At 57.6% G+C, this 26,412-nt stretch overlaps 1 protein-coding gene across 1 annotated transcript; it reads left to right on the forward strand.

Moving 5' to 3' along the window:
- The first annotated feature begins 95 nt into the window (after positions 1-95).
- On the forward strand, positions 96-20,890 carry PPP5C (protein phosphatase 5 catalytic subunit). The gene is made up of 13 exons (XM_055552754.1): positions 96-429; positions 6,308-6,549; positions 12,315-12,462; positions 13,131-13,252; positions 15,280-15,345; positions 15,645-15,743; positions 16,597-16,702; positions 18,202-18,344; positions 18,448-18,535; positions 18,962-19,002; positions 19,099-19,277; positions 20,125-20,206; positions 20,372-20,890. Exons 1-13 carry the CDS (start codon positions 309-311, stop codon positions 20,432-20,434), a joined length of 1,500 nt encoding a protein of 499 aa, XP_055408729.1. The 5' UTR covers positions 96-308; the 3' UTR covers positions 20,435-20,890.
- Positions 20,891-26,412: the final 5,522 nt, after the last annotated feature.

Raw genomic sequence — 26,412 nt, forward strand, 5'->3', positions numbered from 1 at the left:
GAAACTTCTGTGGCTCGGAACACGGAACTTTGGGACCTGGGGCCACGCCGGGCCTTTTTGCCCGCGCGCCCCTTTTCGCCTCCCTCATTGGCTCATTCTAGGAAGGGCGCCGTCGGAGACCGTCTGGTCACCTTGTCCTCCGCGCGCTCTACGGCGAAAGGGCCCTGCGCAGGCGCGCGAAGGGAGCTTTCGGGGCCCGCGCTTTACGACACTTGTGCAACAGCGGCAGCGGCAAGTCGGCACTCCTTCGCGACGATTCGGCCGGGTGCCGCTGGAGGCCGTTGCCAGGGTGGGGGTCGCTTTGCGGCATGGCGATGGCGGAGGGCGAGCGGACTGAGTGTGCTGAGCCCCCCCGGGACGAGCCCCCGGCTGATGGCGCTCTGAAGAGGGCAGAGGAGCTCAAGACGCAGGCCAACGACTACTTCAAAGGTGCGCCCGCCCTGGAGGGAGTGAGGGAGGGTGGAGAGCAGCCCCAAGTCAAGGGGTGCCGGGCCCGCGCGGAACCATGGCAACGCGGAGCGGCAGCTTGGGCGCGGGGCAGGCACTACCAAGTGACCGGGCGTGGGGAGGGCGAGGATGGCGCTACCAAGGGGCGACAGAGGGGGCTCCGGTGAGAAGGGGTGATACCTGGAAGTGGCGAGCGGAGCGGGTGCTAAGTGGGGAGACCGAGGAGGGCGCTTCCAAGTGTGAAACGGGAGGGGGACCGGAATGGGAGCACCACCAAATGTGAGACCCCAGAGGTGTCAGCTTATGGCACGATCTGAAGAGGGCGCTACCAAGTCGTGACATGGGGCGGAGGAGTGATGGCGCTACCAAGTGGGGAGACTCCAAGTGGAGAGGCACCAAGTTGGGGGAAGGGGGGGAACTGTCCCGGTAGAGCAGGCGATCGTAGGCATGGGAAATAGATCATTAGATGGGAGGGCCAGGAAGGAGGAGATTTGAGGTTACTCCAGGAGAGGGAAGGTTCTCGGGGTAGAGGTGAGGCAATCCAAGACTAGTATGACTTAGGATCTTAGGAAAGTAGGGTGTGGGCGCACCCATTCATTCATTGATTCGGTCCGTTTATTGAGCATCCGCTGCGTGCTAAGGACTGTGGTTGACTTTAGGTACACAGCAGCAGGTGACACAGATGTGGCCCTGCCCTTAGGTAGTTTGTAATTTAGCAGGAGAATCAGACATTGAGCAAACACACAGAGAAATAATAAAATATTTAAAAGCTGTGATGATTCCTTTTGAAAACCCCCAACAGAGACATAGAGAATAAGGGGTGGAGGCCACGACCTTAGAGAGGTTGGGGAGGAAAAGGAAGGAGTGTCCCAGGTGGGTGGTGCTGCCTGTGCAAAGGCCCTGAGGTCGGAAATGAAAGGAGACTGGCTGGCTTGGCTGGAACTTTAACAAGTTAGCAGAGAAACAGATACAAGATAACCTTAGGACAGGGGCCACATATCTTAGGGTTTCATAAGTCACTGCACAGACCAGTTCAGATTTGACTCGACTCTCCCAGAGGGGCTCTTGAGTGGAGAGATGGACCAGCCTGGAACTCGCTAGTGAGGAATTTGGGCAGAATCAGCCTCTGGGTGGACCGCAACAGCCTATAGGAATGGAGGAGGTCACCTTGGAAGAGAAGGGGATTAGGGTAGAACCTCAAGGGATTCTAGTGGTTAGAACTGAAGAGGCTGCGTTGGAGTGGTCCTTGAGGTGGAAGGAAAATCAGGAAAGCTGAGAGAAAGGAGTGCTTCTGGAAGGAGGGGATGTGCCTGAGGTGGGATACTGCAAAAGCCAGCACCGAGCATTGATCGTTGGATTTGGCTCCGTAACGTGTTGGTGGTAGCCTTGACCCAAGCAGTTTCTAGGGGATGATGGGGCTGGTAGCCAGAGGGGAGGGCGCTGAAGAGTGAATGGGAAATGAGGAAGTGGAGACAGCCAGTGTTGACAGGGGTCTTGAGAATTTTGGTTCTATGGGGGAGTGGAGAAATTGGGGGTGGGGGGTGCTGCTTTTTTTTTTTTGAAGAGCAGAAGAGACTAAAACTATAGACCAATAGAGTTGATCCTGAAGGAGAGAGAGGAGGCCCATAGCAGAGGGCCATGGAGGTGGGGTGTGGCGTGGGAGGGATCTCGAGCCTTAGCAGAGAGCTAGCCTCTGGTGGGAAGGTCAGGTTAGACCGGAGCAGTGAGAAGGAGCTGGGACTGGTGAGAGGTGAGGCTGGAGGTAGACCTTGGAGGCGGGTCAGGGAGTGTGGATGTCATCGCGAGGGTGGCAGGAAGCCATGGGACATTTGAAGAGAGGAGCAACATGGGCTGCTTAGCAATGGAAGGGGATCCCCCAGTGGCCTTGCAGAGACCGGATCCAAGGGCAAGGCTGGAGACCCGGAAAGAGACTAGGATGGTGGACAGGTGAGTGGTGCCCACCGGGCCAGAGAGACAGAAGCCGACTCAAGAAGTGTTTCAGAGGGAGAGTGATAGCGGTCACCTGGAGAGAGGGAACCCCAGGAGGGAAGAGCGGGATGCCAAAGGCCCAGAGGTGAGCCGAGCACTGAGGAAGTGAGCGGGGCTGGAGCCTGAGAGGCCAGAGTTGATGGTGAGGCTGCAGGGGGAGCCTGAGCATCCCGCGTGGGGACTCTGAGGAGGCAGGGATGGTTCTGGGCGGGGAAAGGATGGGATTGGGTTTGCGGCTCTAGGAAGACCCCTCTGGAGGGGAAGGACTGGGGGCTGGAAGAGCTTGGGGGAGGCTGAGGCAGGACCCTGGACAGGAGAGGATGAAGGCCAGGCCAGGCAGAGACGGGCAGTCAGGATGGATGTGAAAGAAGAGATTTGAGAGACTTTCTGGAGGTTGACCTGACAGAACAAGGTGACTGCCTGGCTTTGAGGGTTGACAGATCAGGTGTCCCTGCCAGGGCCCAGTCTCTAGCATGGGGCAGCGTGGAAGGTGAGACTGCTCCTGAAATGGGGCTTGAGAAGAGCGGCAACATGGGGGCAGATGCTGAGATGAGGGGAGAATTCTGGGAAACAGTGGGCCTTCCGGAGGGGCTCCTTGCCCCCCCAGGACCTGGGTTCTGAGCTCTGGGAGACCTGAGACTGGGCAGGTAGCCAGCAGCGCTGGCACTGAGCTGGAATGGAGGGGGATGCCCCTCCTGGTCCAAGCCCCTTGCTGTCTGGCAGGCAGCTGTAGGCACAGGCCCCAGTCCCAGGGGTCAGGGGAATAACAATAAAAAGATTAATTACAGCTCACCTTAATTGAGCCCCCGCGGGGGCCAGGTACACCACTTTGTCTAATCCTCCCCCGGGTGCTGGGAGGCAGGCAGGAGCGGCCCTGTTTGTTTTATAGAGGAAGCTGAGGCTCCGAGAAGTGAAACCGCTTGCTCAAGGTCAGAGTGTGCGAACAGCATGGCCCGGATATTCCCCTTCCTCACCACGTGCTTGGCTCCCACATTCAGAGTCCTTACCCACAGCCCTACCTGGAGCCGTCCTGGCCCCGGGGCGGTGAAGGGGGAGACGAGGGCCCCCAGGGGCTTGCAGGACCCTAGCTGGTTGACCCCTGGGAACTCAGGCCTGATCCAAAGGCCCCAGGGGGGAAGAGCCTGGTCCCTCGTGTCATTCACCCCTCTTCCCCTCTCTCTGAGCCTCATCGCCCCCCACCGCCTTCTGTATAAAGAGAGGGGTTCCGTTTAACCCCCAAGGAGGCCCCTGAGTCCAAGACTTCACGCGGTTAAGGGCTCAGGCTGCCCGGGTTCAAATCTTGTTTCTTTATCTTACCTGCCGTGTGACCCCTGGGAAGACCTTAACTTCTCTGTGCCTCACTTTTCTCGTCTCTAAAATGGGGCCTCCCTTAAGGGTTAAGTGCACTCATATTTGTAGAGCTGGGCTGGGATCTGGTGTCGGATAGCTGTGTGAAGCCCAGGCCCCTCCCGTTTCCTCTTTTCTAGTCTCTTCCCTTCGGTGAGTTGTTCAGTCAGTTCTTTTATGAGCATCTGCTGATCGCTTTCTCAGCTATAGCCACATTTCATCTGGGAGTTCTTTAACCCTCACAGCCAGCCCATGAGGCGGGACCGGTTGTGCTTCCCACATTTCAGATGAGCAAACTGAGGTTCAAAGAGGGGAGGCTATCTGTCCAGGATCTCATGGTCAGGATCCTTAGACCCTGATGTCAGGCTCCCCACCCCATGCCCAAAGGTACTCGGTAGGCACGCTGGCTGCCGGCCTCTGGAATCCGGCCAGGAGGCTGGAAGGAGTCCTCGAAGATGTTGGCATTCCAGGGAGGGTCGGTCGGACTGCCTCGTTCCGCCCCGGCATGTTTCTGAGAAGTCCTGGGCCTGCCCTCCAGGGCTCACGGTCCTGGGGAGACACACCCATCACCTAACGGTGACTGCCCAGAGAGGGCAGACCTGAGAGAGTGGAGCCTTGGGGCGGGGGCCGCCCAGAAAGGTGCCTGACCCCGCCTGGGTGTCAAGGAAGGCTTCTCAAAGGAGGTGACATCCGAGCCATTTGAAAGGTTGCCAGACGTTAGCTGCGGAAGGGATCGTTGTTATATTGTCCTGGCACCTCCCAGCACCTGGCTTCCTTCCCTACTGTTGGTGTGTCCGTCTTTCTCTTTCTTTCCTACCTTCCTTCTTTCATTCATTCAGGAACCACTCATGGAGCTGGGAGTCCTCTTCCGTTCTTTTCTCCCGACTCCTCCTCCTCCGAGTCTCAGCCCCGGCATCCCCTCTGGGTGGCCCCAGCCACAACACTGCGGGTGTCATGGTCTGGGGGCGGTGATCCGTGTGCAGTGTGTCCGTCCCACCCTCCAGCTGGACCGTGAGCCCCTGGACAGCAGGCCGGGGTGGGCTGTGTCCTCAGACAGGGCCAGGGTCAGAATAAGACAGACAGTGCCCCTGCCCTTACAGGACTTAAGTTCACACCGGGAGGCTGGGCAGTAAGCAAACAACAACAAAGGAAAGACCTGTTTTCTCAGATGCCTCTGGGGAAAAGAACAGTGGGAGTTAGGGCAGGAGTTCTCATTTTAGGCTGAGGTTGGGAGGACTCTCTGAAACTTTAGCCCAGAGTGGGTACGTAAGTTGCCCCGGGACACACAGCTCGCTAGGAGCAGAGCGGGGATGGGGCCCAGGCTGCCTGCCCCCATGCCCATGTCTGCCCCATGCCGGTCTCCCCCAGAGGCCACCTGGTACGGAGGTTGAACGTGGGAGCCCACGGCAGTTGGCCTGACTCGGAATCCCTGTCTGCCACTTGCCGGGTGATGTGGTTTCCCTCTTAGAGCCTCATCTGAAAAGTGGGGCTAACGCAGCTGTCCTCGGGGTGCCATGAGGGTTCAGTGCAGGGACCCGTGTGCCAAGAGCCCCACAAGGCACCTGGCACACCACGTCCCCCCAGGTCGGGCGCTCCCCCTGGCTTCGGTCTCCTGCCTGTCGAACAGCCACGTGGGCCAAGACAGCTCTGCAGATACAGACTGAGCGTCTGACCTTGAACGAGACCTCTGTGGCTTGCTTAGAGGGAGCACCAGACGGTGCTTGTGCCGTGGGGACATGCGGATGCCCCGGGTCGGGATGTAATGTGCAGGGCACAGCCGAGGCGCGTTTCAAATAAAATGGACTTTTCCCCTTGGCCAGATGTCACGTCCTGCCGCTGCACCCTGCTCTGGCTGCGGACTTCGGGATGCGTCCTGCCAGCCCGCCTGCCCTCACATCCTACCCTCCCCAGGCTCAGTCTGCCCCAGACACACCACCCTCTCGCTGGCGCTAGAACTCCGTGCTCTCCTCCCCAGTACCTTTGCACCTGCTGTTCCTTCTGTGGGGAATGCTCTTCCTCTGGTCTGGTTTATCGCTTCCTTTGAGTCTCTTTGATGTGTTGCCTTCCTGAGACCTAAGTAGGTCCCTTTTCTGTCCCCACTTCCTGTTTTACTGGAACCCCTCTTTGGGCTTGTATACTTGTTTTGGGGCTCAGGGCAGACTCAGAGTTGCTGATTACCATCTCAGGGCTGGCACTCACTAACATACCCTCTCCGGGGCACATTCAGAAGGCCCTCCGGAAGTCCTGGAGGAAGTGTTGCCCAGCTGGGGCCTTGGTGGGCGATGGTTGGGTGGGCAGGTATGTGGAAGTGATTTAGGGAGTTAGGGATTTGGGCTTGTGCTAGGGTGGGACAAGTCAGGAAGGGGAGCGGGCTGGAGAGACGTTTCTGAGCTCCATTCTGGGCCTGAGTTTCTCCATCTGTAAGTGGGGGGACTGGCCAGCACCCAGCCTAGGACCCCTGCTGGCTGGGGGTGGCACCCTTGCCTCATACCCACCCCCCCCACCCCCCGCTGCATCTTCACAGCCAAGGACTACGAGAACGCCATCAAGTTCTACAGCCAGGCCATCGAGCTGAACCCCAGCAACGCCATCTACTATGGCAACCGCAGCCTGGCCTACCTGCGCACCGAGTGCTACGGCTACGCGCTGGCCGACGCCACGCGGGCCGTTGAGATGGACAAGAAGTACATTAAGGGCTACTACCGCCGGGCCGCCAGCAACATGGCGCTGGGCAAGTTCCGGGCCGCCCTGCGTGACTACGAGACGGTGAGCAGGCCTGAACCGGGCTGGTGCTGGGGGCCAGGCGGGGCGGGCCGGGGCCTCCTCGTGCTTGGCCAGACCTGACGGGCAAGGCGTGAAGAGGCTGTGCGCACATTTACTCACCGCTCGCTCATCCAGCACATGCCAGCTGGGTTCACAGCCCAGCTTGACCTTGGGAGAGGGGCGAGGCCTCTCTGTGTGTTCTTCCCCATATCTGTGAAATGGTGGGGGGGGGGGGCAAAGACCTGCCTCTTGGGGTTGCCGTGAAGAGTAAACGAGCCTCTGCTTTTCAGGCATTTAGAACAGCACCTAGCGCGTAGTCGGCACATGTAATTAACTATCCTGATTATTGTTGTTATTACTGTTGGTGAACAAGAAGCACACAGCCCTCCTGGTGGAGCTTATAGTTTGGAGGAGGGCAAAAAAATGAAGCTGTCATTGGGAGGGCAAACAGCCATTGCAGGTGAGGATGTGGGCGTGGGAGAAAGAGAACAGGGCGAGATGCTGTAGAGGCACAGCACACGGGGATGTGTTTTGATGAGGTGACGAGGGAGGGGACCCAGAGGACAGCAGGGACCGGCCAGGTCACTCACTCATCCACCGCTCCCGCTGCTGTCACTGCTCTGGTCGTGATAGGGGAAGGCCTCACAGAGCATGCCTGCGTGCCAGGCTCGTCCTCTCCCCTTCACGTCAGCCGGCTGAGTGACTTGTGTGGCAGCCCTGTGAGGCAGGAACTATGGTTACCCCCATTGTACAGATGGGGAGACTGAGGCCCAGGAGGCTCAAGGCCCGCCCACCTGCATGCAGCAGGCAAGCAGTGGAGCTGGGGTCTAAACGCAGGCAGCCCAGCCTCTGGCCGGCGTCTTCCCCCATCCAGAGAGTTGCTCCTTGAGAGCGGGGGTTCTCTTTGTTCTGGGACGCTCCCTGGGACGGTGGTTGGCACCCAGCAGGGGCTTAGTGTTTGTTGAATGAATGATTGCCGTGCCCCCCCTTACACGCGCACACAACCTCACTGCCTCCTTTCATTTTCTCCGTCACACGCTCTGAGCAGCTTCTGTTGTGTCAGGCAGGACAACACGGGAGGCCGAGAGCTGCGGGCTGCGGTTGGAGGGGGCAGGTCACACGGCCGGGGCAGGCTGCTGGCCGCCGGCCCAGAGAGGAGGGCGGCCTTCAGTGCAGGTTCGCGCCGAGCCCTGGGCCAGGGCACCTGTGGCAGGGCAGGCAGGGCAGAGGCAGGGAGGAGGAGAAGATTTAGAGCCCGGGAGGCGGAGTGGAGGCGGGGGCTGGGATGACCCCCCAGGAGGATGGAGGAAGGAGCTGCAAAGCGGGGTCCAGACAAGCTTGGGCTCCCCGGCTGTTCTCCAGCCGGTCCCCTGCCTGGGCCCGGGGTGTCCTCATTTGGAGGTGGTGCCGAGAGGCGTGGCCACCTCCCGGGTGGCTGTCGGGTGCTGCTGAAGTGGTGTGAGAACAGGTCACGGGGCCTGGAGGGCTCAGTAATGAGTAACTCAGGAGGGCAGTTGGGGTGGATGGGGGCAGGTCTCCAAAGCGGGGGAGGGGCTGGGGACAGAAGGGAAGGGGCAGAAAATGAGAGGAGCCCCAAGTGCAGATCTGCACGGGGTCTGCCTTCCTGGGTTGCAGGGCCGTCTCCCCAAGGCCCGGAATGGAGGTTTTCTCACTGCTCTGACCCAGCCTGGGGCCTCGCAGCGTGTACTCCTGGAGTCTGAGATGGTCACTTCCAGCCATCTCGCGGGCATACACAGCTTTATCCCGGCCTTGCGGGATTTGTAGGGGCCGGGTCACGGCCACTTTCCCTTTGGAGGCTCTGCCAGCAGCCCTGGGGACCCCCTGCATGAGCCTGAGGTCCTTGCCAGCCTGGACCACCCACCTGCCTGCAGGCTGTCCTTTCTGACATGTTTCATCAGACTCTGGGTGCAGGGCAGAGGGGCCAGCCTCAGGGGGGTCCCCATGCAGGCTGTACTTCCGGAGCCATTGTGTGGTGACACGCTAGGGATTTGCGGAGCATGGGCCCAGACCCCTCTTCAGTCTTGGCACCGCTGGAGGCGGAACCAAGACACGACCTTGGTTAGACAGCATCACGTGGCCTGGCCCTCAGGTGAAGGGCCTTTCCTTTCTCAGCCTCAGTTTCCTCGTCTGCACGCTCACTGCGGGCCCAGCTCTGTTGTGAGCGCTTTACGTGCTTTGTACATGAAGGAAAACGGATTTACCATTTTACAGCACGGAAACTGAGGTCTAGAGAGATGATATCCCTCCTCCAAGGTCGCCCAGCAGAGACAAGAGACGTGAACCCAGAGTCCATGCTTGTAATGCTCAGTGGGCTGTTTGAGACCAGTACTTCTGTCTTCTTCAGATAGACTAGAGAAGTCAGCAGTTCAGTTTGGAGGAAGTACACATATGTGTGTGTGTACGAATATTTTTCATTTATGTGAATACAGGTGTGTATTAGGTGTGAATTCTTACCTTGAGTCATGGTCTCCAGTCTGCAGGCCACTCGTGCAGGGGCTGGATTCACCGGCTCCACGGTCAGAACGCCAGGCCGTGAGCTGTGTGGCTCTGAGCGCTTTGGATCTCCTGCCTCGGTGGCCTTGTGAGGACTCAGCGAGAGTTGGGCCCCCACTCAGGGCACTTTCTGGCTGTGCTTTCTCTTGGGGGTGTCTGGGAAGAGCCCACGGCCCCCCAGGAAGGGCTGTGTGCAGACACAGGGCCTTGTTAGGGGCTGGGGGCTCGGGGGTGTCTCCACTCTGCTCCACCTCCAGGGCAGGAGCTGATCGCCCCTCTCCAGGTCCGTGTTGAATCCCCCCACCAACGCCTCTCCCTCATCTCCAAGTTCATTCTTTCAGGGGGACCCTGGCTCCAGGATTCCCTGCCCCTTTATGGGTCCTCTTCTCACAAGATTCCACCTGTGTTCTGTCCTGTCTGCAGCTGGAGCTCAGACAGTCACGAGGGCCCAGGCTGGGTCCGGGGGACTCCGTCTCTACTCCCTACCTGCCCCCGGGACTTCCTGGGTTTGGAGGGTTTGCAGTCCCACGTGGTGCCACTGGAGGTTTTACTGCGGAAACAGGAGTGAGCGTGGTTACCAGGCGCCACCCAGACTTGCTGGGGACGTCCTGTTGTGTGGAGCGTGTGCTCTGGGTCACCTTCCTGAACTCTACAGAGCTCCCGTTTCCCAGATACATGCCGGCCCCGTGGCATCATGTGGGGGTCACAAGCCTGTGCTACCATATCATCGGTCTGAGTCCCTGGACTTACTGCTCGGGAATACTCGTGGCTGAAACCACTTTGTAAAAACAGCTGTTTATTCTGCGAGCGTTGTGGTTTCACATGCAGGTGTAAGGAGTAAGGCAGAGACCCCACCACCCCTCTCCCCCAGCGACATGCCTGGCATCGCTGTCACAGGATGCCGACCGGACACAGCCCAGACCCCACTTGCTGTGAGATCCCTCTTCATAAAGAGAAGTCCAGCATTCAGTTCTGAGCCAACAGGCCTCGGGGCCTCCCCCCACTGCAAGGCCTGGAGGCAGGCCTGGAGGCCTGGCCCCAGAGCCTGCTCGTAAGACCCGGACCTGCATCGTGTCCCTGGAAGGCGTGTCGGGGGCTGTGGGGACCTTGGCAGTAGGTGGGGAGGGGTCCCGTCCGAGCGTGTGCGGTGGGACCAGGATCTTCAGCAGAGAGAGAGTGGAATCCTAGCTTCCTGGGTCAGTGACTTCACCTCTCCCAGCCTCAGTTTCCCTGTCTGTCCGTGAGGTGGAGCTGTGATGACATCACAGAGAGCTGCTCTGAGGAGAAAGTGAGCGAGGTCGTGGCTTACAGCCTCAGGCACAGAGAAAGCTTAGCTGTGCGCTGCTACTGCTCCGTTCCTTTGTTCCTGGGCTCATCAGTGTTTGCTTCCGGCTGCACCCCGTTCCTCGAGCTCTCTGAAAAGAGGGCGCTGGCTCAGAGGAAATGCTTAGTGGGGCATCCGCCCACTCGGGGCGCTCCTTACACCTGGGACACAGCCTCAGCCCTGCCCTCGTGGCCACGGCCACCTTCCACTGGGGAGGTAGACCCGACTCCTGCGGTGCTCAGGGCTGGGGTGGGGCAATGAGGGAGCCCAGGGCCCTGTGGGAGCCCACGGCGGGTGCCCGGCCCAGCCTGGGAGATAGAGGGCGGGGGCGGGGGGCTGAGACCTGGAGGAGGAGGAGGCAGGGCTGGAGAGTCACTGAGGGTGGACGTGAGGTGTTCTGGGCCAGGGGGTACCAGCCTGCAGGTGAGAGGGGGCTGGCACATTTGGGGACTTGTGGCTTTGGTCTGGCTGGTTCGCGCTGGGCAAGCAGGGAACGCAGAGGGCTGGGCGGGCCCTTGTGGGCCAGGCGGAGCCGCAATTTGGATTTCATCCTGGGCCGTGGACTCCTAACCTGTGCTTGTTGGGAAGGACTCCAGGGACTGTCGGGGCCACCTCTCTCCCAAGCCTTGCGCCACACCCCACCGCAGGTGGAGGCATCTGGCAGGGCGCCTTGGCCCAAGCCTGCCCTGACCCGGCTTCCTGCCCCCACACCTGGTCTGCACACCCGTTCTCGGGGGTGAGCCACACTGACCCTCGGGGTTCATCAGCAAACACCTTTGCCCCGGCTTCTGATGCAGCCAGGCTTTCCACCAGGGTGCATTCGCTGCCTGGCACCCCCGTTTTCTGTGCTGTGGCACAGGGCTGTGGGAGCCCACTCCTGGGGAGGCCAACGGGGAGGGGGGGCAGGTCAGGCAGGGTCCACTGATAATTACAGGAAGAGTTACAGGTAACTGAGGCTCAGAGGGGTGAATTCATTTGCCCAAGGTCACCCAGCACATAAGTGGCAGAGTTGGGGTCTGAATGCAGCCCCCGCTCCCTCTGGACTTGGGGGATCAGAGTCTGTAGGAAGCGAGACGGAAGGCAGGGGGAGGGGAGGGGACGGGCTCCTCTTCCTGGGACCTGAGTGTGTCCCATGGCCAAGCGCCCAGTGCTTCCTGCATACGATCCCATGTCATGGACGCGGCAGCCTGTGAAAGGGGCCGTGGGCGGCCTGTGCTGCTGCACGCCCTTAACAAGTGTTTGCTCGTTCCATCCTCCTGGCAGCCTCGGGGTTCATGCTCTGTCGCCTCCACCTTTCTCAGGAGGGAACCAAGGGAGCTTACTGGTCCTGGGTCTCTGGCCCGAGGTTGACCCCAGGCGCCTGACCACCAGGTGCCGGCGGCTGCCCGCAGAGCTTGGGCTGCATGCCAGGCCCGTGCTGGTTCCTGATCTTCCCCAACAGCCTGTCACCTCCCCCACCTCAGATATGAGACAACTGAGACTCCGGGTCATCCAGCCAGTCATTGCCTCTTTGGTTGAGTCGGGCTGTAAACCATGACCTTGGATCCAGCTCACGGGGACCTCTCAGCCCCTCTGGTTCCAGCGAGGAAGCTGGAGCAGGGCCAGTTTTATTTTGATGATGGTCAGAGCTGCAGTGTATTAAGGAGCATCTGAATGGGTTAATACGTTTTCCCTCTCGGCAGCCCTGTGTGGGCAGCTGTCGTGCCCAGTTTGGGGACACAGAAACCAAGACCTAGACGGGGAGCGAGTCCAGGCTTGCACCCCTTCTCCACGGGACTGGGTGCTCTGCTCAGTGTCCGTGGAGCCCTGGGCCAGGCCAGCCAAGGGCAGTCATGGTTCCCCCGCCTCCCAGTGACCCCTCTGCCCCGCGCCTCACCTGGGGGCTGATGACTCCTTCCTTCTGTCCTCTCTTGCCCACCTTGCGTACCAGGTGGTGAAGGTGAAGCCACATGACAAGGATGCCAAGATGAAGTACCAGGAGTGCAACAAGATCGTGAAGCAGAAGGCCTTCGAGCGGGCCATTGCGGGCGACGAGCACAAGCGCTCCGTCGTGGACTCGCTCGACATCGAGAGCATGAGTGAGTCGGGCCTGGGTGCCCCGCTGTGCCTGGCCCAGAGCCTTCCTCGTCCTTGCCCGGGCCCTGCGTTGCTGTTCATGCTGGGCGCCTCTGGTCCCTGCGCCCCCACGCTGTCTGTGCTCCTGGAGACCCCGCCGTCCAGCCTGGGGGCTGGAGGTCCTGGGTGTGGGCGAGCTTCCTTGCTATATCCATCCCGCAGTTGCACCACCCGTCATGGGCCTGATTTGTCCCTAGGTCCTCTGGGCACTCAGAGGTGTCTGTCATTCATTCCACGGATGATTATTGGGTCCCTACTGGGTGCCACCATTGTGGGCACTGGGGATACAGCTGTGACCCGCACAGCCCCTGCCCCGTGGAGCGGGTGTCCTAGTGGGGAGAGAGGACGGATAGTCAGTTCACGCATTAAATGCTAGCGGATCAAGTCCGGGGGAGAGGCTGCCAGAGAGGGGGTGCCCTGTAGGCGGGAGGTCAGGGAGAGGGCCTGTGAGCCCACCTGAGCAGAAGGGGCCGGCTGAGAGAGGCCCCGGCCAGGGAGCGGAGTCTTCAGCCCATCGCCTCTCAACCTGTGTGTCTAGCGCCGAGCCTGCCCCGTGCCTGGGGGCCAGGCCCCACTTCCCATCCTGACAGTGGCCGCGGCCCCTGACTCTCCTCCCCCCTTCACACGCCAGCCATCGAGGATGAGTACAGTGGGCCCAAGCTGGAGGACGGCAGGGTGACAATCACCTTCATGAAGGAGCTCATGCAGTGGTACAAGGACCAGAAGAAGCTGCACCGGAAGTGCGCCTACCAGGTAGCGCCCCCCAGAGCCCGGGACCCGGGGTAGCCTCAAGGCGCTGGCCCGGCCTGAACCCCACCACCGCGGGGGCACAGGAGCAGGGCGGTCCCGCCGGCCGGCGCTTGCTGAGCCCACGGTGTGCCGGGCACCCTGCAGATGAATTCTTCATCTCCAGCATTTCCATCGGTTACTTTTTTAATAGCTTTCGTCTCTCGGCCCCATATGTTCATGCATGTCATTTACCTTTTCTGTGAGATCCTTCAACACATTTTCCACACAGTTATTTTAAAGTCTCTGTCTAGATCTCCCACCATCTGGGTCATCTCTGGGTCCGCTTCTGTTTGTCTGCTCTTCCTGTCTTAGCGCTTTTTTCTCGTGGGCCAGACACTTTGTGTAGAAGCACAGTAGCGATGGAGACAGATACTTTCCTGCAGACACGGGCAGGCCCTGCTCTGTTGGGCTGCCAGAGTGAGGGGCTGTGTCCGTCCCCACTGCAGTTCAGGGGCAGCTCGAGTTGGAGCTGGCTTCAGATGTGTCCAGAGGGGAGCCAGGACTCCCTGGGGGCGGAGCTCGGGATCTTCACCCTGGCGGAATCCCAGGGATGCCTGTACGCTCTCAGGTCTCCAGCTCATGGAGCTGTAGGAAAGCGCTCTGATGTTCAGCCCTGCTGCCGGCTGCTGGGGTGTCTGCGGGGCGCTCTGCTCTCAGTCTCGCCCCCATGTTTGTGCCTCGGGTGGCTCCTGCCCACCATGTCGCCTCGCGCCCTCTGTGTGGCCATGGGAAAGGATGCGCAGGCCTGGGCGGAGGCCTCTGCCTCGGGGCCCCCAGGCTCTGGCGCGCCCGCTCCCCTCTCAGCCTGGCCCTCCTGCTGCACCGCTGGGGGGGGGGGGGGGGAGGGGCACAGCCACCGCCGCTCTCCCAGGGAAGAGCTGGTCGCCTCCCTGTCTTGTAGTTTGACTCATTTAGGTTCCTTTGAGTCCTCACTATGAGATGTTTCAGCGTGTTCTTTGTTTTTTCTTTTTTCTTCTTGTTTCTTGGCTTGTTTCCATCATTAAGGCAACAGTGACAATCTTTTGTAACTTTCTACATTCTGACCGGAAGTGGATACCTCCTGCTTTTCTTTGTTAGCACTGTTTTCCCAACTTTTCACTTAGCAAATTGTTGAACCCACAGAAAAGTCAAAAGACCAGCACAGTTAACGTCCATAGCCCCTTCACTTAGTCACCAGTTATTAAGGTGTTGACACTTCGCTTTATCTTTCTATGTATATGCATGTGTACACACATGCAGTATTTTCTTTTTTTCCTTTTTCCTGAACCATTTGAGAATAAGTTGCACCATAACCTGTGTCCCCTAACAACAGGACATTCTACTGCATGACTATAGTCGTTCCCACCTTGGAAATTCGGTGGCGAGAGAATAACACTGGCTGACCCAGACAGCCCGCAGGCCGGCTGCTGCTGCCCACATGGCCAGGTGTGCACGCCGCTGCCGAGTCCGTCTTCAGTCCGCAAGGACTAGTACTGTGTGTTTCCAGGCTGATGGTTTAGCTTTCCCCAGTTTTTTTCCCCAAACATCCTTTTTAGCTGTTCTTTTTTTTTTCTAATCCAGAATCCATTGAGGGATCAATGATTGCGTATGGTCTGCTGTTTTACTTTTTTGTTCATTTAGAGCAGCCTCATGCCTTTTGGGGAGATTTTTGTGCCTTTGACACTTCGATGTTTGCAAGCCAGCTATTCTCTTAAACGTTCTGTATCTGGATTCATCCCACGTGGTTCTGCCTGATGCTGATCGTTTTAAGAGAAACGGAGAATCTGGGTTTTCCCATGAAATAGTCCTGATGTTTTAATACTGCATAGCCCACTCAGGTCACAGGCTCTGTTCCCAGCGGGCACGTGCTTGGCTAGGCCTCCCCTGCCCCTCCCTCCCCTCTCCCCTCCCCTCCACCCAGCAGCATCTCCTGGCCAGTCTGGTCTCCCCGGGGCTGGGGTGGGCGGCTGGCCCTCCAGCGGGCCCCACTCACAGCCTGCCCTGCCTTTCAGATTCTAGTACAGGTCAAAGAGGTCCTCTCCAAGCTGAGCACGCTCGTGGAGACCACACTCAAAGAGGTGCGTGCTGGTGCGGTGTGCGGGCGGGCGGGCAGCTCCCTGGCTGGGGAGGGCCCACGGAGCTCAGAAACTCATAAACCCCCCCTCAACCTCCTCCCCAACCCCTGGCTTGGTCTCCCTTCCTCCCACCCTGTGTCTCTCCTGTCCCTCTCCTCCCCTCTGCATTTCGTGCTCCCCGCCTGTGTCTGTTGCATGGTTCTTCTCACTCCACTGTGACCTCTCACCCCTCCTCTCCCCTCTGCCCCCTCCACACGTCTCTCTCTGGGCCCCTCCCTCTCCGGCGGCCTCTTTTCTTCCAGACAGAGAAGATTACAGTGTGCGGGGACACCCACGGCCAGTTCTATGACCTCCTGAACATATTTGAGCTCAACGGTTTACCCTCGGAGACCAACCCCTACGTATCCTTCCTCAGAAGGGCCAGTCCCTCCTCCCCGGCCTCTCCTCCCAAGGGTGGAGTACAGGAGGGAGAGGACTCCCTGCCTGAACCTGAGAAGGGAGAGGCCTGATGAGCGCCCCGGCCCCAAGCCGGGCTGGAGCAGCTGCCGGCCTTGCACTCCAGGCTCCAGGGCCAGACAGGCCTGGGCTGGTGCGCGGCTGCTGTGACCTGGGCATGAGGCCAGTGCGTCCGAGCCCTGGCTTCTCCTCGTCTTGAAACGGGGCTGGATGTGTGTCTTGCTGCAGAGCGCGTACGTGAGGGTGGGGCAGCCCTGCCCACGCCTGGCTTCCCTCTTGGCCGTGCCCTTTTCCGGCTATGTGACTTGGGCAGGTCTCTTCACCTCTCAGTTCCTCAGGTTTGTCATTTGTAAAATGGATCTGCCTCATCAGGCTACTGAGACGGGTAGCGTGTTCATACCTGTGATGAACACAGGCTCGGGGGTCCCGGTCCTCATTGTATAAGTATTTGCTCATGTTAGGATAATTGTTCCATGAATGGCCACTGGGCGGGGCTACCAGGCCCATGTACCGATTGCCCTGTGGCTTTGGGCCTGTATTGGGGGGAAGGCTGAAGCCAGCTAACTGCCTAGGGTCTTTCCCTCTGCCGTCAGTTTCCCTAAGAAGCAGGCAAGATTGGGGACCTTGGTACCTCCTGAGGCTCAGAGGGGCCAAACTACTGGGTCAGACCCAAAAAGTGAGGAGAGCCCAGGTGCCCCGAGCCCTGCTGGCGTTCTTGGCCCCAGGGTAGTGCCAACAGGAGCAGGGTTGGAGGGGCTGGGGAGGGAGCACTCCCTCTTGTTTTCCTTAGCAGGGCAGATATTTAATGGCGACTTTGTGGACCGTGGCTCCTTCTCCGTAGAAGTGATCCTCACCCTTTTTGGCTTTAAGCTCTTGTACCCAGATCACTTTCACTTACTTCGAGGTGAGCTGGGGGGTCGGCGTGGGGTCTGGGGTCAGCGCGGGGCCCTGGGCAGGGCATGTGCGGGATAGTGATTGCAGGCGTGTTTGTTTTGTGTCTTCACTGAGACCATGCACGGGGCCGCCCTGGCAGGTTGGGCAGGTTGGGCACTGGGCACCAGCATGGCGTTAGTGGAGTTCTGTGGGCCCCGGTGAGGACTTTGGTCATGGGGGGCCTCTGAGCAGAGGAGGGTCAGGGGCCATCTCTGGTATTAATAGAACCTTGTGGGCCTCCGTGTGGGGAACAGACCAAGGGCTGAGAGAGGGAGCAGGGAGACTGGTGGTAGCTGGACCCAGGTGGGAACAGTGGTTGGGTGCGGACTCGCTTTTTGAGTAGAGCCTGAGTGCCTGCTGGTGGGCTGGATGCAGATGTGAGAGAAAGAAGGGGTTGGAGGGGGACACTCCCGAGTTTTGGCTGGAGCATCTGGAGAGCTGCTGCCACTGAGAAACTTGGGGGGTGACGGGAAGAGCAGAGTATAGGCTGGAAGGTGGGGAGCTTGGATCTGGATGTGGCTGTGAGGCGGAGAGGAGATGTCTAGGAGGCCTCCGGGGGCTATAAAGTGGGGTTCCTCAGCGTACATGTGGCGTTGAGCTGGGTCAGCTCACCAGGGAGTGAGGACCGAGGGGAGACCCTGCCTGCCGAGAGGGGGGACAGTGCAGAGGAGAGGAGCGGAGGAGAAGCAGGATGGAGTAGGGGCAGGGGCTGGACTGGGGGCTCTGAGACGCACGAGGCGGTCCAGTGGCAGAGACTCCACACTCGCAATGCAGAGGGCCCAGGTTCAATCCCCGGTCAGGGGACAGCCGTGCTGATGCCCCCGGGTTCACGTCCAGGTTCAAGGAGTTCTCGCAGTGCTCCTGGCACGTGGCACAGATCCCATGAGCGCCTACTGCCGGCCTCCTTGGAGGAGGTGGCGCAGAGCTGGACTCAAACAGTCCGGACTCGGCAGTTGTGGGGGACCTGGCTGCTCCCTGGCCTCCTCCGGCCCCAGAGGGAGGAGGACGGTTTCTGGTGGGAAGGTAGACGCCCAGGCACGGGGCTGGCCCACGGCAGGCACTGCAGGGGCGCCTTTCTTCCGCTCCAAAACCCCCCCTTTGCTTGATGCTTCTAGCATGATAAGTGTGGCTGGTCCTTTAAGAAGGAATCCAAGTCTCAAGGGGACAAGGGACGTGCCTCTGGTCACTTAGGGTTGGGACCAGGGCTGGACCCATGGTGATCAGGGCCAGCCTAGGCCTTGTGACCACACACCTGTGGATCTTCTCGGCCCGTCCGCCCCTCTAGACAGAGGACTGAGAACAGCGTCTCCACCTCGTGGGGTTGCTGGGAAGGACCCGCGAGCTGCTGCGTGAATGCCACTGGCTGGGGCTTCCGGGTGGTCCTTCTCGGCCTCGACTGGGGTCTGAGCTGGAGGGCGCCCCGCCCAGCAGCAGGATGCTGAGGTTTCTCTTCATGCTGCTGTCGGCCAGGCAACCATGAGACGGACAACATGAACCAGATCTATGGCTTCGAGGGGGAGGTGAAGGCCAAGTACACAGCCCAGATGTACGAGCTCTTCAGCGAGGTGTTCGAGTGGCTCCCGCTGGCCCAGTGCATCAATGGCAAAGTGCTGGTGAGGCAGGCTCCCCGACCCGGCCGCCACACGAGGCTGCGAGGCAGAGGGTGGGGGTGTGGCCGGCCCCTCCCCTCATACTGCTGTCCCCCCTGAACCCCAGATCATGCACGGGGGCTTGTTCAGTGAAGACGGCGTCACCCTGGATGACATCAGGAAGATCGAGCGGAGTCGGCAGCCCCCAGATTCAGGTGACCGGGTGGCTGGGGACAGCCTCACCTTCCTGTCCTGCATGTTGGATCCGTGCACCTCCCTCATGGGGCGGTGCTGGCCAGGGAGCAGGAGTGTCTGCAGCCGTCATTTATTTAACTCCCTCCAGGGACCTCCCGGGCAGTCCAGTGGTTCGGACTCCATGCTTCCACTGCAGAGGGCCAGGTTCCATCCCTGGTCGGGGAATTACAATCCGGTGTGCTGCGAGGTGCAGCCGGGAAAAAAAAATAAACTTAAAAAAAAAATACTCCTTCCAGCTTTGGGGGTCATACAGATTGAATGGGGTCTCACGGGGAGGTTGGCGGGGAGGCCCGTGGTGGCCCAGAACCCCGCCTCAGGTGCCCTGTGACCTCCGTGGAGGGTGGCATCCTCGCCCAGCCCCTGACGCTCATCTCTCTCCCCTCCAGGTCCCATGTGCGACCTGCTCTGGTCCGACCCGCAGCCGCAGGTCAGTCTGCCTGGGGCTGTGGTTGGCAGGTGCGGGCTGTGGGCAGGGCGGGCAGGGCAGGGGGTAGTAGATGCCCTGAGCTGCGTGTCTCCCCAGAACGGGCGCTCGGTCAGCAAGCGGGGCGTGAGCTGCCAGTTCGGGCCCGACGTCACTAAGGCCTTCCTGGAGGAGAACAAGCTGGATTACATCATCCGCAGCCACGAGGTCAAGGCCGAGGGCTACGAGGTGGCGCACGGCGGCCGCTGCGTCACCGTCTTCTCTGCCCCCAACTACTGGTGCGTCCCCACCCCTGCCCGCTGGGCTGCTCTTCGCAGCCCACTGGTTTTCTTTTCTTTTCTTTTTAACGTTTCATGGTAGAAAATTCCAGAGATACATCAGAAATTGTAATGAACACCCACATACCCGTCACCCAGGTTCAACAATTACCGACTCTCACCCCACCCCCGCCCTCACCGTGGGCTCTTGGGAAGCTAACCCCACGCGTCCTGTCTTCCGCCCGGTGATGGCTCAGGGCGTTTCTGAAGGAAGGAGCTCTTCTGTACGTAACTGTGATGACCACTGTCAGTCCTTCAGGTCGCCTGAACCCCGCCAGGGCTCCCTTTCCCCACGTAGCCCTCCTCAGTGTCTCTTTCCAGTTGATTGCTTCCAAGCAGGACCCGTGGTCCGCGAGTTTGAGTTCCCCGTCCGTCTTGCCCTCCTCCGCTTTGCTCGTGTTTGGTTGAAGAAGCCAGAGTCTCCCATGCTCTGGACAAGACCAGAGACCGAGTCCATCCCAGCTGGCCGGTCACCACGCTCCTCTGTGCCCCGTGTTGCCTGGTGGTTAGAGCCAGGGCGTGGTTGGATCTGGGACTGTGTTTTGGCCTGAGCCCTGCCTCCACCCTCTGCCCCTGCTGGCACTGCTCCCCGGGCCTGCTCCTCCTGGCACCCGGCCCCCGCCAGGCTCTCTCTCCTTCATCCCTACTCCTCTTTCTGGGCTCCCAGGGCCCCTCTCCACCTCGATTCCTCTCTCCTGACATCTGTGTCCCTGTCTCTCTGTCCAGGACCCTTCTCCCTGCGCGTTCATCCCCCAGCCCCTCCCAGCCTCTGACTGACCACACGGCCCCTCTGCTCTTATCCCCACAGCGACCAGATGGGGAACAAAGCCGCCTACATCCACCTCCGGGGCTCCGACCTGCGGCCCCAGTTCCACCAGTTCACAGCAGTGGTGAGTCTGCCCCCAAGCCTGGGCCAGAGCGGAGAGCCGTTCTGGGGGCGGGAGAGGGGGCAGTGGGGGCTGGTTTCTGCCTCTGGTGCTCCGAGGACCCCCCTCCTGCCCCAGCCCCACTGCTGGCCCGTTTCTGTGTCTGACCCTGTGCCTCTGGTTTTGCAGCCTCACCCCGACGTCAAGCCCATGGCCTACGCCAGCACGCTGCTGCAGTTAGGGATGATGTGAGGCCCGCGTGGCAGGGCCCTGCTCCCCATCGACCCCAGGCCCAGCCCAGGGCAACGTTGGACCCCCTTTTACTTTGTAAAGTTTGTATTTATTCCCCTTTAGGTTTGCAGAGGGGGTGGGGGGCTGGCCAGATGGTCTGCTCCCCCGACAAAGAAGACGGAGGTGGAGAGGCTGAGGGTGGGGCGCCGACCGGGCATTCTGGAGGAAGGCCAGCACAGCCGTGGGGGGGCGGGGCCCAGAGGCTTCCCCGCCCCCCTTACTTGCATGGCCCCTCCCCTGCTAAAGCAATAGGGCCCCGCCATAGGAAGACCCCTGGAAGGAGGGTCGTCAGGGAGGCCTCACCTGCACCCCCCTCCTGGCAGCCCCAGGGTGGGGCTCGGCTGGGGCGCACCCCCTTCCCCAGCTATTTTATGTCTGTAATTAAACATGTTAAAATAAAGTCATTATTGTAAGTCAGCTCGTCTCAAACAGTGGGGCCTCGGGAGCTGCTAGCATTGGGCTGACCACTTCATAGGGGACCTGGAGGGATACCATGAAGTCCTACCCCCTCGCCTCTCATCTCCCTGGAGCTGGACAGGCCCGTCCTGGGGCCACTTGGCCAAGCAGCCCCTGTGTCTGCCACCTGGGACAGAGAACCCCATCCACAGTTCACGTGTGGGCAGGAGCCCCGAGCCCTCATCTCTCACCAGCAAGTGTTCACTGAGGCTGCTCAGGTCAGCCTTGCCCTCGCCCAACCCCTCTCAGGGAAGGCCAGCCTCGGTTCTCACCTCACACAATGAAGTAGATGTCTCCCCCCGCCAAAGGAGACTGAAGGTGTTTTCTGCCCCTTTCCCTTTTATTCTCCATTGGCGGTTAATAGTGAACCCCTTCTACATTTCAGTTTTTAAGTCTGAGCTCTAAATGAGGCGCCTTCAGTCCTGATTCCGTGGGGCATTCAGAATAGCCTTGTGGGTCGGTCCGCTTCTCCAAAGCCAGCCTGGTGGCTGTGAACCAGTGGGTGTGAGTCACCTCCCGGGGGGAGCGCGCGGTCTTGAGGAAAATAAGCACAAAGTCCCCGTGCGCTGATTGCATTTGCTCCTCAGTTCTGAGGGCCCTCTGGACCTGCAGGTGGAGTTGCGGCAGGTGAGACCCCAGAGGGGGACCCTCTTGCCACTCCATTTCAGGCGTCCCTAGTCCCACCTTTGTGTCAAACCGTTTGCTAGAAGAACTCAGGCAGAACTCAAAAGAGCTGTTCTGTGCATGCTTACAGATTATCACAGCAAGAGAAAAAAGGCAGCAAAGAGAAGAGACACGTGGGCAGAGAAAGAGCGGGCATGGGCTTCTGGTGTCTCTGCCAGGGGAGTCGGACAGCGCTGACTTCTCCCAGCAACAAGGTGACGACAGGGAAGGCCGCCCAGGCCTTGCTTCTCAGGATCTTGACTGCAGTTGGTCACGTGGCTGACCTTAATCTCCAGAGAGATTAACTGATGCCGTGGGGCCCAGTGTCCCCAGCATAGATCTTGGGAAAGTATAGGCCACCCAGAGGGGAAAAAAAAGACCCTCATCAGGGAGGATGTTCCTCAGACTTAGAGGGCCCCCTTGACCAGACCTTTCTTTGAGCGAGATCAATCCTTTGTTGCACTGCAAACCCGGAAGCTCACTGGCTCTAAACACAGGGATATATCCATCTTTCTCTTTGCCATGGGTTGACAAGGCCGGGCCACACAGTTCTCCCTCGAGTTCTTCTGGCAGGTGTGGTCAGTGGCCTCGGGCTGGACTTGCCGCAAGACTGGCCTGGCTGGTGGTCCAGGTGGGCTCACTCCAGTGCCTGGTGGCTGGGAACTGTCACCGGAGCGCCCACGCCCAGCTGCCCTGTGCCCACCAAGGAGCTCCCTGAACCTCATGACCTGGTCTCAGAAGTCCCCACGCGTCCCTTCCCCCATATGGTGTCCGTGGAGCAAGTCACTTAGGCCAACCCAGATGTAAGGGCCCGGGCAACAGATGACAAACCTCCCCAGGGCACTGCCTGCCACACGGCCTCACCAAGGCCCATGCTGACGGCACTTTCAGAGGAAGCTTTTTATTTTTTGTTGCTTATTTTTTAAAGCACTTAAAAGTTTATTCATTTTTATTTTTGGCTGTGCTGGGTCTTCGTTACTGCACACGGGCCTTCTCTAGTTGCGGCGATCCAGGCCTACTCTGTAGTTGGGGCTCCTCTCTAGTTGCGGTGCGTGAGCTTCTCATTGTGGCCGCTTCCCGTCTTGCTTCTCGGGCGCCCAGGTTTCCGTAGTTGCGGCTGCCAGGCTCAGTAGTTGTGGCACCCGGGGTTAGTTGCTCTGAGGCATGTGGGAGTTTCCAGGATCAGGGATGGAACCACTGTCTCCTACATTGGCAGGCTCACTGTGCCACTAGGGGAGCCCTAGAGGAAGTTTTTAAATCATTCACTTCAATTTCTTTCTTTTTTTTTATGCTGACCATTTTTTAAAGTCCTTATTGAATTTGTTACAGTGTTGTTTCTGTTTTATGGTTTGCTTTTCTGGCCTTGAGCCATGTGGAGTCTTTAGCTCCCCAACTGGAAATCAGACCCACACCCCTGCTTCGGAAGGTGAGGTTTTAACCACCAGACCTCCAGGGAAGTCCCCTTAAATTTCTTTCTTTCTCTTTCTCCTTAAATTTCTGATTAAAAGTAAATTTATAGGTTGGTCCCAAGATGCTTAGCATTAACTTGAAGCCCAGAGATGCCATTATTCCTATAGGAAGAGGCCCGTAGCTAGCATTTAACTTGTCAACCGTTGGGTTTGGCCTTTTCTTTTAAGGAAGAGTCAGTTCTGGATTGCATCCTGCTGGCAGTATCCTCTTAAGATACTGATGGTTTCTCTTTTTTAACTTAGTATTTGGAGACAACTTTAAATAGAGATAGTATTTAGAAACAACTTTAAATAGAGAAAGTTGCCAAAAAGGTCCAAAGAACTCCCTGTGTATGGGTCAGCTGGATTCACGTATTAGAAAACATTTTGTTCCATTGGCTCGCACTGCGTTGGGGTGTGTGCATTTTGTGTCTGTGCACGCACACACACTTTTTTCCCGAGTCCCTTTGAGAGTAAGTTGCACAGCATACATCACAATGCTTTACATATTTCAGTGTGTTTTTCCTAAGATTCAGGCTGCTCTCACATAAGGACCCTACAGTTACCCACTAGTAAATTTAACATTGCTACACTATTTGTATTTAAACCTACTGACTGTATTCCAGTTGTATCCGTTGGCCCGATCAATAATGCCCTGGGTTAGGGACTTCCCTGATGGTCCCGTGGTTAAGAATCCGCCTTCCAATACAAGGTATGTGGATTCGATCGCTGGTCCGGGAACTAAGATCCCACGTGCCTCGGGGCAACTGAGCCCAACTAGAGAGAAGCCTGCCTGCCTCAGCAAGGATTCCAGGTGCCACAACGAAGACCCGACGGAGCCAAATAAATAAAACTTTTTGAATGCCCTGGGTTACCTTTAGTTCGGTCTCTTCGGTCTTTAATCAGGAACGTTTCCTCTGCCTCTCTGTCTTTTCTGATATTGGCATTTCTGAAGAAGACCATTCTTCTCCCCATCCTCTTTGTTTAAAGAATGTTTATTTGGGATCTGTCTGATGTTTCTTCCTGATCAGACTCTGGTCATGGATCTCAACCCGAAACAGGACACAGTTCAGTTCAGTCGCTCAGTCGTGTCCCACTCTTTACAACCCCATGGACTGCAGCACACCAGGCTTCCCTGTCCATCACCAACTCCCAGAGTTTGCTCAAACTCATGTCCACCAAGTCAGTGATGCCACCCAACCATCTCATCCTCTGTTGTCCCCTTCTCCTCCTCCCTGCCATCTTTCCCAGCATCAGGGTCTTTTCCAATGAGTCAGTCTTTATATCTGGTGACCAAAGTACTGCATTCTTCAGCTTCAGCTGAAGCTTCAGCATCAGTCCTTCCAATGAATATTCCGGACTGATTTCCTTTAGGATGGACTAGTTTGATCCCCTTGCTGTCCAAGGGACTCTCAGGAGTCTTCTCCAACACCACAGTTTAAAAGCATCAATTCTTTGGTGCTCAGCTTTTTTTTATGGTCCAACTCTCATCCGTACATGACTACTGGAAAAATCATAACTTTGACTAGACAGACCTTTGTTGGCAAAGCAATGTCCCCGCTTTTCAATATGCTGTCTAGGTTTGTCATAGCTTTTCTTCCAAGGAGCAAGCATCTTTTATTTTGGAGTCCAAGAAAATAGTCTGTCACTGTTTCCATTGTTTCCCCACCTATTTGCCATAAAGTGATGGGACCGAATGCCAAGATCTTAGATTTTTGAATGTTGAATTTTAAGTCAGCTTTTTCACTCTCCTCTTTCATTTTCATCAAGAAGCTCTTTTGTTCCTCTTTATTTTCTGCCATAAGGGTGGTGTTATCTGCATATCTGAGGTTATTGATATTTCTCCCAGCAATCTTGACTCCAGCTTGTGCTTTATCCAGCTCAGCATTTCGCTTGGTGTACTCTGCATATAAGTTAAATAAGCAGGGTGACAATATACAGCCTTGACGTACTCCTTTCCCAATTTGGAACCAGCCTGTTGTTCCATGTCCGATTCTAATTGTTGCTTCTTGACCTGCATATAGGTTTCTCGGGAGGCAGGTAAGCTGATCTGGAATTACCATCTCTTTAAGAGTTTTCCACAATGTGTTGTGATCCACACAGTCAAAGGCTTTGGCACAGTCAATAAAGCAGATGTTTTTCTGAAACTCTCTTGCTTTTTCTATGATCCAATGGATGTGGGCAATTTTATCTCTGGTTCCTCTGCCTTTTCTAAATCCAGCCTGAACAACTTGAATATCAAGTTCTCGGTTCACGTACTGTTGAAGCCTGGCTTGGAGAATTTTGAGCGTTACTTTGCTAGCGTGTGAGATGAGTGACGCTGTACTTGTGATGATGATGATGGTGAGGGCTCAGTTGTGTCCAACTCTTTGTGACACCACAGACTGTAGCCACGAGACTCCTCTATCCATGGGATTCCCCAGCAAGAGCAAGTGGGTTGCCATGTCCTTCTCCAGGGCATCTTCCCAACCCAGGGATGGAACGCAAGTCTCCTGTGTCTCCTGCATTGCAGGAAGCCCTGTATTTGTGATATATATTGGAAATAATTTTCTCTCAGTTTTTTTTTTAATACTAGTATTGCCGTTAAAAAAAAAGAGAAATGACATCACAAAATTGTCTATGGTCCAACTTGTCCTTTTTATCTTTAGACTTTGGTTGTGGTGTTGCTGCCATGCAACATAAATAATTTTTGGCTGCGAGGCTTGCAGTATCTTAGTTCCCCAACCAGGGATTGAACCCAGACTCCTGACAGTGAAAGTGCTGAATCCTAACCACTGGACCACCAGGGGATTCCCTATTTTTAAGAAATCAAATGGATTGGTTTTTCTTCTATTGCCTCTGGCTTTTGAGTCAGGGTTAGAATGCTTTTCCCTGAACCCAGGGAAATTCCCTCTGGTTTCCTTCTGGGGTTTGCACGGTGAGGGTGAGGAAACAGACCACTGGCCCGGAGCACCCGGTGAGCAAGGAGTCAGGATCTGGTCCCCCAGATCTGCTTACATCCAGAATTAACATGACCATAGGGCTAGGGGCCCAAAGAATGAGGGAGCCAGCTTGAGGAGCTGGGAAACGAACATGATGGAAGCGGTTGAAGCTGGAGGGTGACAGGAGGGCTGGGGTGAATGTCCATCTCAGGATGACTAAAGGGGCAGCTTCAAGGGGGCCTCATGCTTTTCAGCCTGTATTTTAAAAACCAGCATCAAGGACTTCCCTGGTGGCCCTGTGGCTAAGACTCCACACTCGCTTGGTTCAGGGAACTACATTCTACATGCCATAACTAAAGATCTCAAGTGTCCTAACTGAGACCCAGCACAGCCAAATAAGTAAATATTTAAGAAAAAAAACAAAAAATAAACAGCAGCCACAGGGACATAG

Source organism: Bubalus kerabau, chromosome 17 (genome assembly GCF_029407905.1).
Source record: "Bubalus kerabau isolate K-KA32 ecotype Philippines breed swamp buffalo chromosome 17, PCC_UOA_SB_1v2, whole genome shotgun sequence".
NCBI classification, from domain to species: Eukaryota; Metazoa; Chordata; class Mammalia; order Artiodactyla; family Bovidae; genus Bubalus; species Bubalus kerabau.

Bases quoted from the DNA above. Each gene is read 5' to 3' on its own strand.
- PPP5C (XM_055552754.1), top strand. From the start codon at position 309: ATGGCGATGGCGGAGGGCGAGCGGACTGAGTGTGCTGAGCCCCCCCGG. The intron at 18,345-18,447 runs GTGAGGCAGGCT...CCTGAACCCCAG, and splicing joins GCATCAATGGCAAAGTGCTG to ATCATGCACGGGGGCTTGTT. The intron at 20,207-20,371 runs GTGAGTCTGCCC...CTGGTTTTGCAG, and splicing joins TCCACCAGTTCACAGCAGTG to CCTCACCCCGACGTCAAGCC.